General features: G+C 35.0%; 1 protein-coding gene across 12 annotated transcripts in view; it reads left to right on the forward strand.

Moving 5' to 3' along the window:
* ARAP2 (ArfGAP with RhoGAP domain, ankyrin repeat and PH domain 2) overlaps positions 1 to 15,470 on the forward strand; it is a 177,602-nt gene that overhangs the window by 139,527 nt on the left and 22,605 nt on the right. For all 12 annotated transcript variants that reach the window (XM_070612987.1, XM_070612992.1, XM_070612990.1 and 9 more), the window contains one exon: positions 12,290 to 12,429. In XM_070612987.1, coding sequence (XP_070469088.1) covers positions 12,290 to 12,429 — 140 coding nt within the window. The remainder of the gene's footprint in view (positions 1 to 12,289; positions 12,430 to 15,470) is intronic.

Raw genomic sequence — 15,470 nt, forward strand, 5'->3', positions numbered from 1 at the left:
GAGTACTTTATGTTTTTAAGGGTTTTTTGCCATGGTTATGTGTTCTCCTAATTTTTAGATAGATGGTGAGTCTTCTTCCTAAATTGTATTTACATTTGAAAGTTCTCTGGGCACATGAGAAGTACAAGTTTTTCAAGCTCTGAGATTGAGTGCTTGTTATAATTCTCATTTATTTGCTAGTGATACTGGAAAAGAAATAAGTACAAAATAAAACACTTGCATTAATGAGACTCCCTGTCCAACTGGGAGAAGACATGTACACGTGTAAGGCTACATAAGAAGTTAGCAAGCACAAGGGAACCATAAAAGACAGTCTCTGAACCTGTATGATATATCAGAAAACTTTTATTTTGAAACCTTGATCCTTCTGTTGTGTTGTCATTAGTTGATAGATTAGAAGATGATTTCCTGCCAGAACTGTATCTAAACCAACCCCAAAAGTAAAGGATTTAAGTTTTATAAGATGAAATTTACAACTTTTATAGTTAATATTAATAACCGTTATTCTTTATTAATGAGGTATCATTAACCAAGCTCTATACACACCAAGCTCATTTAAACTTTTCTTAACTTCTTTTTGAGTTTTATCATCATTTATATTTTACAAATAAGGAAAAAGAAGCTCAGAGAAATGAAGTAACTTGCCCTAGATTGCACAGTTACTAAATATTGCATTTGAGAAAAGACTGGTTTTATTTCTAATTATTAAAAAAAAAAAAATAGAAGGTTGGTACAGCTCTTAAATGCTGTAAACCTACTTAGTATGATTGCAGGCTCTCTAGCTAATAGCTATGGGTCAGTAAGTTCTTAAGTGTAAGGCTTAATCTGGTAAATTTGTGATTCCATGATAATGTTGAAGTCTGTTCTGGCTGCTGTAACAGAGGACAAACTGGGTGGCTTATAAACAACAGAAATTGATTTCTCACAGTCTGGAGACTGTAATTCCAAGATCAGGGTCCCAGCATGGTTGGGTTCTGGTGAGAGCCCTCCTACAGCCTGCAGACTTTGGACTTCCTGTAACCTTGTGTGACAGATAGCAATGAGAGGAGCAAGCTCTCTTGTGACTCTTATAAGGGCACTAATCCCATTCATGAAGGCTCCACTCTCATGACCTCATCTAATCCTAATTTCCCAAAGGCCCGCCTTCTAATACCATCACATTGGGAGGCAGAGTTTCAACATAGGAATTTTAGGGGACATTCACATTCAGTGCACAACAGCACCCTTCATATATTATACTTACATGAAGGTATTTTTACAAAATGCAATTACTGTAACAACTTCTAGGTCATTTTGGTCTTACTAGTATCTAAATAAACAGAATAGGTATTATTCTTCTTGCTGTGGAAATTTAGCTTTTTAGAGACCTCTGTCTTATTTTAAATTTCTTCATTACTCCTACATTTGATTTTGACCACATCCTCCCTATATGTCTTAAGGATTGCAATAGAAATTCTCTCTAGTCAAATGAATGCAACATGCATCCATGTCATAGAGCAGTGATTCTCAGGTAGGAGACATTTGGCAATGTCTGGAGACGTTCCTGACGGTCACTACTTGGGGGGTGGGTGGTGGTGCTTCTGGTATTTAGTGTTTCAAGACCAGAGATGCTGCTGAACATCCTACAATGCACAGGACAGCTCTTTACAACAAAGAATTTTCTGGCCCAAGACCTTGAGAATCTCTAATTTAGATAATCCATGAAATCTCTTCTAACTCTTAAATTCTGTTATTCTTTCATTTTAACATTAAGATAAAAAGTATTGAACTTAGAAACTAAGTCCTGAAACATTATGAAATATATGTAATAGGTTCTTGTAGTTTCTTTGCTTTTAGAAAATAAAGTCATTTTTTCAGGTAAATTTTTATCTTTCTGTTGAGAATTTTCCCTTTCATTATTCTAATATTCCTTTGAAATGTCTCTAATTCTCCATGTTGTGAAATACTTGAAACACACACCTGGACACAATACCTTAGCTCTTGTTTGAATGCTAGTGGATTGGCTATGGGAATAAAAGTAGACAAGAGCAAGATCTTCATAGGCTGTGATATAAAGGAAGGTTTTGTGCAGGTGGGAGTGAGGGATAACCCAAAGCAAGGATACCATGAAGTGCTGTTGATCTTTGGGGCAAAAAAATCAGCAGTGTATGGATTGAGCTGCTTGAGAGCGATCACATCTGAGTAAGATCTTCGTTGTTTAAGAGCAAGAAAAAAATGGTAGAATGACAAACTGTACATTGTTTCCATCCACAAAAGTAGGATAGGGTAGGAAGATTGGGCATTATAATGATTCCTCACATATTCCTGTGTGTCCTCTTTATGGGGTTATGAGCATGTCCTTCTGTTGTGAAAGCATCCAGCCTCTGTAGGATATAGACAAGCATCTTGCATAAAAACTGGAGAACCCAAGCAGTGGACAGCAGGTTTAAATGATAGTTACAGGGATTTGGATGGAACATTTAGCAAGGTAAAATGTCAGCAAACTTTTGTGTTCCTTTCATATCTCCTTCATTCCTCTAATTGAGTGGGAGCTATAAAACATTTCCCTGTCCTGTAGTATCCCTACCCCAGTTCGCCAAACCAATCTGCGACTTGTTGCGATGATATCTACAGTACTTTGTACCAGGAAATTATCTCTTTGTATGAAAAAAAGGAATGAGCTTTCAGAGTAACACCATCAGCAAGTACATTTATTGAACCATTTCATGGTAATGGTTATGTATTTCTGGCAGACAAAAGGAGTACCTATGAAGTAAATATTTTTAAAACTTTTAGTTTTCTAGCTAATGAAAGTTTTATAAATGTTTTTAATTAGAGCTTGATTTAAATTCAGATTATCAAAGCAAAATAATGCCTTTCATTTTGGTCAGTTCTGCATCTGTGTGAATTTAGGGTTGTTGTTTATAGAAGCTCTGGCCTGTATATTTTTTAAATCAATTTCTTAAGTCATGATTTTTTCCTGTAGTTGTTTCCTGCAGCAACCTGGGGCTTATAAATACTTCTTCTGGGGCATACTTTGTGATAGATTTTAGGTTGGTGAGATAGTCAGTCTGCTTCATCTCTGTCTTGGCAAATGTCTCTTAAATCCATCACAGTGACCACCTACTCCAGAATTACTGCTCCATTCATTACATCCAGTACTCCTTAAAATTGGGATCTAAAAGGAAAATGATGAAGGTAAATCAAATGTGATTTCTCTGTCAATTTGTTAGCAGAAAAACAGGAATCATCTCAGAAACACATTGCTCTTCACACCTGAAAGAGAACAATGTTGAGGATTTATTTTCCTTCTTAGTATCTTCTTATTCTAACCTAGGGGCCAAGTGGAAATTAGCAGAGTTTGAAACAAAGGTAGTTGGTTGCAACCACATTTTCTCTCAATAACAAATAGCTAATGTGTTAACATTTTGTTAAAATGTAAAGTGTGACTACCACATCCTGTGCACCTTGTCCCCGCATACTTGATACCTAGTTGCCACAAACTTTGCTGTCTCCTTATCCCCGTCTTTGTTCCTTTCTCTATCTTGATATCTACACACACAGATATATATGTATCTTTACATACCTATATGTGACTTGCATTTCATTAATTGTATGATAGTTTTTCTGATTTTAAGTATCAAATTATAAGCATATACTTTTGTTTGATATTATGTTTTCACCACCACCTTGCTAAATCAAGAATTTTATCAAATAAGTTTAGGGGTTTAGAGTAGTTTAGGGGTTTTAATTTCCTCAATTTTCTCACTTTATCTGAACAGTTTAAAACGTGCACATCATAAGAAGGAATAGATTGTAGGATCATCCAACACTTAATTTCTGCTCTTTCATTTAAGGCAATGAGGTACCATACTTTACTTTTACGGAAGTATATGAGAGAAAGTGAATTTTTTGTTTCCTCTACTTAAAAATCAATTCTGTGCTTTTCAAAAGCAGCATATTATTTCTTAGAAACATTTTGTGCCATTGCTATTATTGTAATGAGGAGTTAACTAACTTGAAAAGAAAGATAATAGTCCTCAAATTTCTTTCCTACCCCATGGATTATGACTGAGATATTGAGATAGGGAGAATAAAAATCCACTTAAATTGCCGTTTAGACTTTGTCGTAGCTAATCTTATTAGACCATCTTTTATTATCATCTCTTATATTGAGTTGAGTTTCAACATCTCTATCACAAGTAAAGCCATAAATTTAGAGCTTCTGTAAGGTTCCAGAATAAATAATTTTATTTTGCTAAAGTCTTTTATGTTGCTAAAGCACTAACGCTCTTTAAAATTGCCTCAATAGAATGTGATACATGGGAATCAAATTTTAATGATCTCAATGGGGAAGAAATACTTTTAAGATAGAAGATGTAACTCAAATGCAGATCTCTGTGGGATTCTAAATTTAGGTGGCTGTATATGACAGATGCTTTGGAATTAAATTTGCATTAGAATAGAATAGTTCAAAATGCAACTGCTTCCAGCAAATTCAGACCTGGAAAGCTGAGCTGTCTACCATCAACTGAGTTAAGAAAATGCCAGCAAAAATATTATGAGTCCATAAATCATAGTATAGCTGTAATAATTTACATTCCACTCCCCATCAAATCTTTTTAAATCCAAAAATGTGTGAAAGTTGAAGGTAATGCCTAGTTCACTTCAAGTGGACAAATTTTCTTGGAAATTGATAATAGTCTTTGATATTCACTATCGATTATGAATGTCCTGACTTCTTCTAATAATATAATTCTGTAGTGAAAAAACCAATTGGTAAATTTCTCTTAGCTTTGTTCATGCAGGAATTTACTGTGGAAAATTTAAAGAATTGATAACATTGTTTTTACCCACAAGGAGCAGAAAATTTAAATGTTTGAAACCCATTTAAATATAAGACTACAAACACAGCCTGCAATAAATGACTACTATTGTCTGGCATGTTTTTGGAGAGCTTTCAAGCACAGAAAAGTGGTTCAACTAGATAATCATTGACATCTCTTCCAACACTGAATCTCTCTCATTCAAGGAAATATCATTCTTTGTTTAAGTTTTCTTGTACGTGTTGTCCTCCTGGAACAAGATTTGGTCTTTCTTATTTTTTTTATTACTAAAAGTACATGTTGAGTAAACTTCTAAAAATATAAATTAATAAAACATTTTGTAACTGAACAACTACTGGCAGAATCTCACAGGTCTGCAAACTCACTTGTATCTACATAGTTCGAGAATGCCTTCCAAAGCAAATGACCATTAGATTATTACCAAGAAAGCTGTATGTGGTCCTCGGTTTCTTGGTTTGGATGCTTCCCAAGACATTAATATAGGGAGAATAGAAGAGGTTACTGGTTGGAGTGACACAGTGGTGAGACCACTGAGTTGTTTTGGATGTGTTAGGTTTTAGTTGTTTGTCAGTTGTCTAAGGGTATATGTGTAGAAGGGAATTAAGTTCCTATAGCTATGGAGCACATTGTATGAGATGCTATTTTAGCCTTTGGAGAATACAAGATCACACAGTTTTAGTGTTAAAGTAAGAACATTAGAGAACTGAGCATAGAATACCAGCATTTAGGGGATGGTAGTGAGAGAGACTGGTGTGTGAAGGAACAGTCAGAAAGGCTGCAAGAAAACAAGGACAGAGCAATGCCATGAAAATCAACAAAGGAGTTAAGTTTTAGGAAGAAGAGTATTTAACGGTGTAAAATGGTGCACGAAGTCAAGAAAGACACCTGGGCATTTATTGTTTTTGTGGGGATGATGGTGGTGGCAATCGTGATAATCATTATCATTACTTATAAGAGAAGTATCTGAGGATAGAAGACAGAATTCTGTTAGACATTGAGACCTGAAGTGTAATTCTAGTACAGTTACATTCTAACCTTGTCACATAACCTTTGTTAACCACAATTTTCTCATTTATAAAATTAGATCATATTACCTGTACTCCCTACTTTAGAAAGTTGCATGAGAATCACGTGAGATAAAATATGTGAACATTTTGAAAACTCTAAAGTGTTATCTGAGTACTTAAGAGTATGCTAAAAACCCACCATAATTTAATATGAGAAATATATTATTTAGTATACTAAATTGTTTTAAAAATAGTTTGTTATAATTTAATATAATAATAAAAACAGAATGGGAAAGTAGTATTCTGTTTTCTACAATTTTCTGCATTATCAGGAAAATGGTACAGATTCTCTGGCACTTTTCTAGTCAATCCCCCAGTTGTAAGTATATTTACATTTTTACTGCTTATCCATAGTCTAACTATAGACGGTTATTATCAGACTTCTGGTTCTGTTAAGTATGGCTTCTTCAATAGAAGTAACATAAAGGAAAGTAGATTGGGAATAGAGGAACATATTTGGCTTATCCTAAGTAGTAGATTCCTTTCAAGTTGCTATTATGTCCAGTTTACTTTCTACCAAGTTGTAGAACTAAATTTTACTAAATGCATTTTGAGTGAATGTTATACAATGAGTGAAATATATCATAATTCTTCTCCCTTCGAATTATAGAGAATACATGTGTTCTATACAATCAATACTAAACAAAGGAAAATAGGCATCATTTCAAATTTGGAAGAACTTTTTATTTTATTTTATTCTTTTTCATTTATTTGTTTATTTTCTGTGTGCAGCATAATATATTTCAAATTCTGTGTAGATTACATCATGTTCACCACCCAAAAACTAATTATAGTCCATCCCCTCACACTTCTTAGATGTTAGGCTACAAATATTGCCAAATGTCACTTGGTTTGGTATATTTTCAAAATATATGTCTCTCAAGGAAGCTCTCTATTTGTGTCCTTGAGCACTTAGAGTACATGAGAAGGGTGGAAGTTGCGATAAAGAATGTTTTCAGACAATGTGTCGGCCTGGGGACATAGTTCTGCCAGCAAAAAAAAAAGGGTGACACATAGAGAACATAAAGAATAGACCCATCAGTTGTATATTGCCTTCTCACTGTTCAGATCATATATATAAGAGACGAGATAACAGACATGAGAGATAGCAGTAGTTCATAATTACTTTGGATTTACTGGACTGAAACCTTTGCATACACCATCTCATTTCACCTTCCTGGTAGCCTTAGGAGCTGTTTACGAGTATTTACTAGGCCATTTACAAATGCAGAAATAAGGATGTGGAGACATTATGTAAGTCCCTCAAGGTGACTGACTTGCTGGTAAGTGGAGGAGCAGGCATTAGAGTCAAGATCTTTCCAAATCCAGGCCATATGTCCTGTCCTACACCACTTACTATATTGAAATCAAGGATAAATCAGATTTCAGTTTTTTAAACACTTATAAATTCAATCCATAAATAATCAGACCTTTGGAAGAGTAGTTCTTTCTGTATTACTTACTACAGACTCTGCAGTACAGAGAAAACTGATGTCTGTCCTCCATTCATTAAACAAGCAATACATTCAGCTTGCTATATGCCGGTCCACTGGGTGAGTATGGTCTGTACTCCCATTTTTCAGGTGAGAAAACTGAGATTTAGAGAGTACTGCCTGGGATCCAGTGGAAGATGTGGAAAAGGGTTAGGGTTAAGGTTAAGGTTTGTCATTCAATCCAGACTATGCTCTTAGTCAGTCTGCTATGTCAGCTTTCATGTACATTGGGGCAGAAAATCCAGAGTACACGTTGTTTTAAAAAGGAAGTATGAAATTATTATGTATTTAAGAGCTAAATTATGAAACAAATATGACTTTTTTATGCATTCAAGGGCATAGAGTTTAGAGACATGAATATCAAGCATGAACTGGAGTAGTTAGAAAAAATTTCGTGAATGAGTTGGATTCTGGAAGTGGGGATAGAATTTGTCTAGAAGCAAGGAGAATGGGACTTCTCTCAAGTTCATTCAAATGACCAACTTGAGTCATGCCACAGAGACAAGGATTGGTTTTTCCAAACAGTGTATTATGATCAACTGAACTATAAGTATTATACTTTAATATTTTATAGAAATGAGTAGGAGAAACCCAATTTATTTAGCCCTTTAAAAGTCAGGAAAAGAAATTTAAGCTTTTAATGTTAGGAAAGTATGACTTTAAAGAGTAGAAAAGTAGAGCTTTGGATGGGGGATTAACGTGATGAAAGCGTTTGTATCACAGGAATATAGTATGCTGGAGCCATTAGAAAAGCAGAGCACGGAATCCTGGAGTCCTAGAATCCGGGTGTTAGGTAGGAAAGGCAGAGGTTAGAGTGATGACATTGAGAATCAAGTGGGGCTGAACTCTAAAGAGAAATTCTAGAAGAACAAAGGCTGAATTGCTCACTGACAGGACATGAAGGGTAAATGGGGAGTATATATTTTAGAAATGTCATCCCAGGTTTATATTTCTCCCCCTTCTCCCCCTACTCTCCCCACCTCCTCCTCTGCCTCTCTCTGTCCCTGTCCCTGTCTCTCCTTCCCAGGACCCTCCTACCTCTTCCAGAAATCAATTTTTTATTGGGATTTGGGATCACTAGTCAGGAATTACTGTTTTTGTATAAAAACTTGAGGTTTTCAAATGGTTTGGAAAAACTTTTTTGAGGGGCCGTCAGTTTCATTGTCCTGGTAACATTTCTGTTCTGTTCAAATAAATTTGGCCGTTCTGTTTCATTTCATAGATGCGATTTTTAAGGGCTTTTCTAATTAATAACAAAATTATAGCACAATATAACTAAGAATACCGGTTTCTTACCTACAGCATTAACTGTAAAGACCCCTCACTAAACTCTAACTGAGCCTTCCTTGTCGTAGCAACCACCAAGAAGGGGAGAGGGGTTTATGATTCTCTACAGATAACAATATGCTGGAATTTGATTAGAATGAAAGACAAAAAAGGTAATAAATGAAATTGTACTTATTAAGGTATCTCCCAGAGTTTTTCTCTGAAGGAATTAAGTGCTTTGGGGAGTGCATTAAATCTTCAGATCTGTTACATTTGCAAAAATATTAGATGGTTTTCCCAAGTCACTTACTTAATGGCTTCTTTTAGTACATTAATTATGTGCTATCTAGCTGGTTTCTCTTTGAATTAAAAGCAAATATACATGGTGTGTCCTTTTTCTTTCCTTTCTCTTTTTTAAATTCTTATTACATAGAAGTATTCCATGCTTAGTAACTTATATTACACCACGACTGGGGCTTATATTATGGACCATGTATATGTGCAATCATTCTTTTTGATTGAATCAAAGGGATCCAATGTATATTGAATGACTTTAGCACAGGGCATGGCCAAAAAGACTGCTTATGTGGAATTAGAAACACTAGTACTCTGAAGTCTAGGAGCTAGAAAATTTCACATCTAGAAAGATCACTGTGCTTTGAAAGACTACAAAGATAGTGAGATTCCAAGGAAGAGAGAAACCCAAAGCATAGCATGGAGACAGGAGTTCTGGCTAGAATCTCAAGAATTATAAAACAGAGGGCCCACTGCCAAAATTTGAATAGCAGAAATTTAAACTCCAGCTCAAAAGGGACATGCAGGGCATGAAACTTGTATTCTAACAAACTAGAGTTGAACTCAAACCTGGACAGGGTCTGGACAGCAGATATGATGGACACAGCTGGCATAAACTTTGTACTGAACCAGATTCTTCCTGGAGCAAGATATCTTAATAAGCTTTTTGCCCAGAATGAGGTGAAGTGAGTGAACGTATAAGAGTGAAGTACCCCAAAGTTGTGGAACCAAGTAATACTGGAAAAGTTTGGGAAAGTGAATTATTGGAAGCCATTTAATTCATACCCTGGATTTTGTTATACCCTGAGTCATGCATGATGTCCCTCAAAGTATGTAGCTTCATTTTGGCCCTTAAGTGGTGGGTATTTTTTTCTACTTATTTTAACATTTTGAGAGCAGACAGACTTTTCGTTGTGAAAGCTTTTAGAAATTCTCTTGAGTCCTTAACATTTATCATAGAACTTCATATTTCAGAGTTCTGTTTGTCCTTCCCTCTTCCTCAACATGTGTTCCCCTCAAAGCCTTCCTCTCGAGTCCCTTAGTAATGTGTGTGCTCCAAGATTTAGCTAATAACTCAGTTACATACGATGATTATTAAAATAAATTTTAACAAATATGCACCCAAAGATAGAAACAATGATTTTTTCCATGGGATTGTTTTTTCTTTGACCTACAAATGATTTACTTAGACACTGGGCATATGATTATTTCTTACTGGTAAAATTTGAAATGTTTATTAATTAGAACAAAAGTCTAAGTGAAAAAGGTAGAATCAGAAGGTGTGAATGGAATTTGGCTTAAACAATATATAATAATCTATATCTCACAAATTGACTGCAAATTAGTGCTTTTAAAAATGTTTTACCTATTTCTAAGCTGACAATATTATAAATGCCTTTCTCTACTTTCCTGTTCTAAATCAGCTGAACCCACCAAATGTTTTCTAAATCGCTTGCTATACTTCTCCTATCAGGATGTACAAGCATTGTTTGTTAGCCCTTGTTTAACTCTTGATCTCCCACACTGTACTAGAAGCACAGAAACCATGTCTATCCAGTTTATCATATATTACTAGAACCTAGTGCATACTAGACCCTCAGTACTTTATGAAAAAATGAATGAATTGATGCGATATAAATTTCACTGAATGCTATTTTGTATAATGTTTCTTTTTTCTTGATCTTCCAGTTGTATTAAAATGTCTTCCCTCAAGTCTTTTAATTGGAAAAGTGCTATTTTTAATTAAAATAGAAACTAGTTAGCTATAAGTATCATTTAAAATATTTTTATATGGAATTGTGTTAAGAGATTGTACCAGAAGACAAATTTTAGTAAAACATTTTTCAGAAATTATTTTAAAGTCACAAACTTCCTAAAAAGAACTTATTTTAGTATGATACTGTGATTAAAAGAATGTTATCTGTGCTCAGTATGTAACATCCTGAAAACTCTTGAGGTTTGTTAATTACTTTTGCTTGTTAGTTTGTGGTTAGGATCAGTGACGTGATTAATCCTGAGGGGTTTTGCTTCCAAGTAGTTGTTCTCTGCTCTTATTTGAGTTATGAGGAACTATTTTTATTTTTTTAACTTTTGTTTTCTTATGCCAATTATAATTGTGAACATCCATTTATTATTTGCTGAATAAGTAAAGGTTTTCTCCAAACCAAGGGATTGTTAGATTTAACACTAAGAATTCTTTGTAAAATCATTCAAATTATTTTGTAAATTTCAGAAACTATACGTGAGTATTTAAAATTGTATGACCCTAATACCATGAAATTGCTAACGCTGCTAGTCCTAATATAGCGTCTCGCCCTACATCTTTTGTGGATATCTGATATGAGGGCCACAACAATCTGCAGGATAGGTGTTGTTACTCCTATTGGACAGGAAAAGCAGAAGTTGACACCATAATGACCGTGTCAGGGCTCTTTGGCTTCAGGTCTTTTTCTTTCCACTATTCTTTAGTTCTCAAGTAGTCAGTTGAATATGGTCTGGATTTCCAGGAGAAAGTTTTGGACTGGAGATAATATTGATAAATTTATACAAATACAAATTTGGTGTTCTTACCAAGAATTGTTTTTTAATAGAATTAGTTGAAATGATTTCTAAGTGTGGGACACTGACAGTATTGAAGATGAAATATGATTGTTAAATGCTCCACTTCAGCAATTTTGCCTTTTTTTTTTTACCCTCACCTGTTTCATATGTACAGGAATTTCTCTAATGCCTTAAGAATTTCTAGATTCCTAAGTCAGAATTCCAGGAGAGATTTCTCTTTTTACCTGTGTAATTGAATTGTTTATACGAGTGCCACTCAAAAGAAATATAATGCAAGCTTATGTAATTTTAAATTGCCTAGTAGCCGTATTAAAAGTGTGTATGTAAAGAAACTGGTGAAATTAATTTTACTGAAATATTTTATTCAAACTCATGTATCCAAAATATTATCGTTTCAACGTGTAATCAATATTATAAAAATGTGGTATTTTGACTTTTTTTGTACTAAGTCGTCAAGATCTGGTATATATTTTTTACTTGCAGCACATCTCACTTGAGACTAACTATGGTTCAAGTGCTCATTAGGCAGTAACTAATGGGACAGCAGAGGCAGGCCTGTAAATTATAAATAGGTATAAATACATGGAGTCACTGGATCTATGACTCGTTCAACACTCTCCTGATACATAGTGTTCCCAGAAATTAACCATAAGCTTCTTAATGATAGGAAACAAGTTTATTACTTTATATTATACAAACTGAGAACATAGAAGGGTTTTATATTCTATTCCAAATAAATGAAAATGCACCTAACTTACAAAAGTAATGTTGTACTTTACAGAGAGGAAGGCCCTGGAAAGTATCAAAGACGGAGTCTTGAAAATCAAAGAAGAACCATCTAAAATACTATCTGGAAATAAGTTTCAAGATCGGTATTTTGTTTTACGCGATGGATATCTCTTTCTTTACAAGGATCCGAAGGTATTTGTGTATTTGAATATGTGTATATTTTTGTGTGAGTGTTAACATTCTTATTTTATGCCTCTCTCAGCCCTCTTGGAAGTCAAAACCTGTAGTAAATAAAATGCATAGTAAGCTGATGATTTCTTTCAGCCTCTGGAATATGACATTAAAGCACTCTGTGATACAGGAAAGACCTCCATAGATGGTCTTTCTGAGCACCTCACATGTTTTAGTGCAGAGAATGACTTAAATCCTAAAGAAAAGTCTAATATGTGTTACAGAAGCTAGCACATAAGTTGGCATCTCAGTCACTAAAGTTGGCCAAGAGAATGTGTCATGCCCTAAGGCAAATGTGGCTTGAGTTTAGCTAATGGAAATTAATAAAATGTGAAATAAAAAGGCAAAACCGAAAAGTTAAAATAAATCTGACTTATATACTTTCTATACCTTTGACTGGGTTGACTCCTGTAACATCATATTTATTAATTGAATCTTATTGATGTATTTCTATAAGTTTGAATTCCCTAAAAGCTTTTGTTAAAGAATTGTGGAATGGACAGGGGAAGTAGAGATGAAAAAGAGAGGGTAGATAAGCAATGCAGCCATAAGAATACTGAATTTAGCATCAGAAAATCTCTAATCCGCTGAGTTGGTTGTATGAATAAGTACTTAACCTCTCAACCTCAATTTCTGAATCTATAATATGATGATGATAGTGAGTCCTGCATGCCAGATTGTTTTAATGCTGAAGTAAGAATATGTGCAAAAGTTCTTTTTAAACAGTGAGCCATTTTCTATATATGTATGTATATGGTAATAATAGCATGCTCATCTAGTGAGTCTGCTAAGATATGAGTAGGCAAGTTCCAGAGTGAGAAAAATATACTCATAGTACATATATCTGAAAAAGGACTCACATCCAGACTGTAAATAACTCCTCCAAATCAGCAATAAAAAGACAACCCAATAAAAAGTGGGGCAAAGTATGAAGCAGACACTACAGACACTACGTAAGGGAAGACCTAGGAATGGCATTAAGCCATTGGCATAAGCCATTGAACCAAAAGGTGCTCAACATCATTAGTCATCAGGGAAGTCCAAATTAAAACCCCAAGATACTATTATACACCTATTGATATGACTAAAATCATACAAGTGCCAACACCTAATGTTGACAAGGATGTTGCTTAACTAAAACTCTCATAAATTGCTGGTGGAAGGGTAAAATCACACAAACACTGTGTAGAACTGTTAGTAGTTTTTTAAATAAAGCTATTCATACATCTTCATGTATGACCTGGCAGCTCTATATGTAGGTATCATGTCCACAAAAGCACTTGTTCAAGAATGTTCATAAGCAGATTTATTCATAAAAGCTGCAACCTGGAAACATTCCAAATGTCCATCAATAGGAGAATGACATATTCATACAATGGAATACTACTCAGCAGCAAAAATAAGTGAATGTTAATGCATGCAACAACACGGTTGAATCTTCAAATCCTTGTTGAGCAAAAACTCAACACAAAACAGTACCACATGAGCCTGTTCATAAGCAATCTGAGAACAAGCGAAACTGTTTATGGTGATAAAAGTCAGAAAATGTTTGCCTGGGGTGTGGAGAAAGTTTGCTGTGGAATTTTGAGGAGATAGAGTCAATAGGGTACTTTCTAAGATGTTAAAAATAGATATTGTCTGTCCAGTGGTGGGTGGTGGTTACATGGGTGTATACAGAAACATCTCTACTTCCTTGAGATTCAAGCAATACCCATGCAATTATTTTAAATATAGAATGACTGCAGGACCTAGAGACACCTCTTTATATTGAATTATAAAATTCACTTGAGTAAACATGCCTTGCCTACTGTGTGTAGCACTTCATTATGTTCTGTTGTGGAGATGTACAAAGAAAGACCAGGCTGGTAACATCTGTTAACGTGTTAGGAAGAATGAATCGTGAAGCAGCCTTCCAAAGCTCTGCGGCCCCATTTTGTTGTGACCTCTGTGGATCTCTCCTCACGCTTTGACCTCTTTCCCTGCATGTTCCTCCAGCAGGGAAGCCTGCATGTGGGCATAAATAAATCTTAGTAGCATTCTTACTTTGTGGATACATCTCATATTCACTTTCTTCAAGGACAATGGAAGCCCAGGCAGGAGGCTAATAAGACAGCACCGAATTCTGCAGTCCTCATCCCTCTATTCAGAGAGCTGTTTGTATATCCTACTTGAACTCCTACCTTGTTATTCCGTCTGATAGACCCAGCAGGGAGCCTGTCTGGGTACCAAGTGATTGTTATTGTTTATTATCATTCTTCTATTTTTTCAGTAGAGGAAGAGTGGAGTTTGCAGAAATAAAGGTACATAAGAATTTGGGGTTGTGTGAACTGAACACATCAGATTTTAAGGTTACACAAACTTTAGGTTTGTGTTCATCAAAAAAATGCTGGACTTCACGGCTGATTATTCTAGGCTTCTAGAACTGAATCTGAATTTTGTTTGATTTTCTTCAATGGGTCACCCACTTTGACCTTCATTAGACTGCCTTCCTTGATCCTTGCCCTCCTATATACGTAATACGTTCATTATGGGCCACTTTTGTAGTTGGATGTCTGCTCAGGGTATTTGAAAACCAACCTGAGTTTTTTAGTCTCTTTAAGCAACCGACACTTCCATTGTGTAGCAACACAACGTTGCTAGAAAAAAACTAGTAATCATTAGTCACAGTAATAACAGTGCAGTCATAATAGCGGCAAGTAACATTCAAGTGTTTATGAAAAGCAGAGTTCTATACATTTCACTTGGATTATCTCATCTTTACAATAACCCTATATTATTGATACTATTATTATTCCCACTTTACAGTTGAGGAAATGGAGCCTACCAAGATATTACATAACTTGCCCAAGCTAACATAGCCAGTAAGTGACAGTGAGAACTCATTCCTAGGTGTCTGACTCCAAAAGCTCTATGCACGGACTTACGAAAGAAACAATAATTCTGCATTGTTTTCGCTGACAGAATTTTACTTAAAGAGGATAAGCCTTTTTCATTTAAACAGT

Source organism: Equus przewalskii, chromosome 3 (assembly GCF_037783145.1).
Source record: "Equus przewalskii isolate Varuska chromosome 3, EquPr2, whole genome shotgun sequence".
Taxonomy (NCBI): domain Eukaryota; kingdom Metazoa; phylum Chordata; class Mammalia; order Perissodactyla; family Equidae; genus Equus; species Equus przewalskii.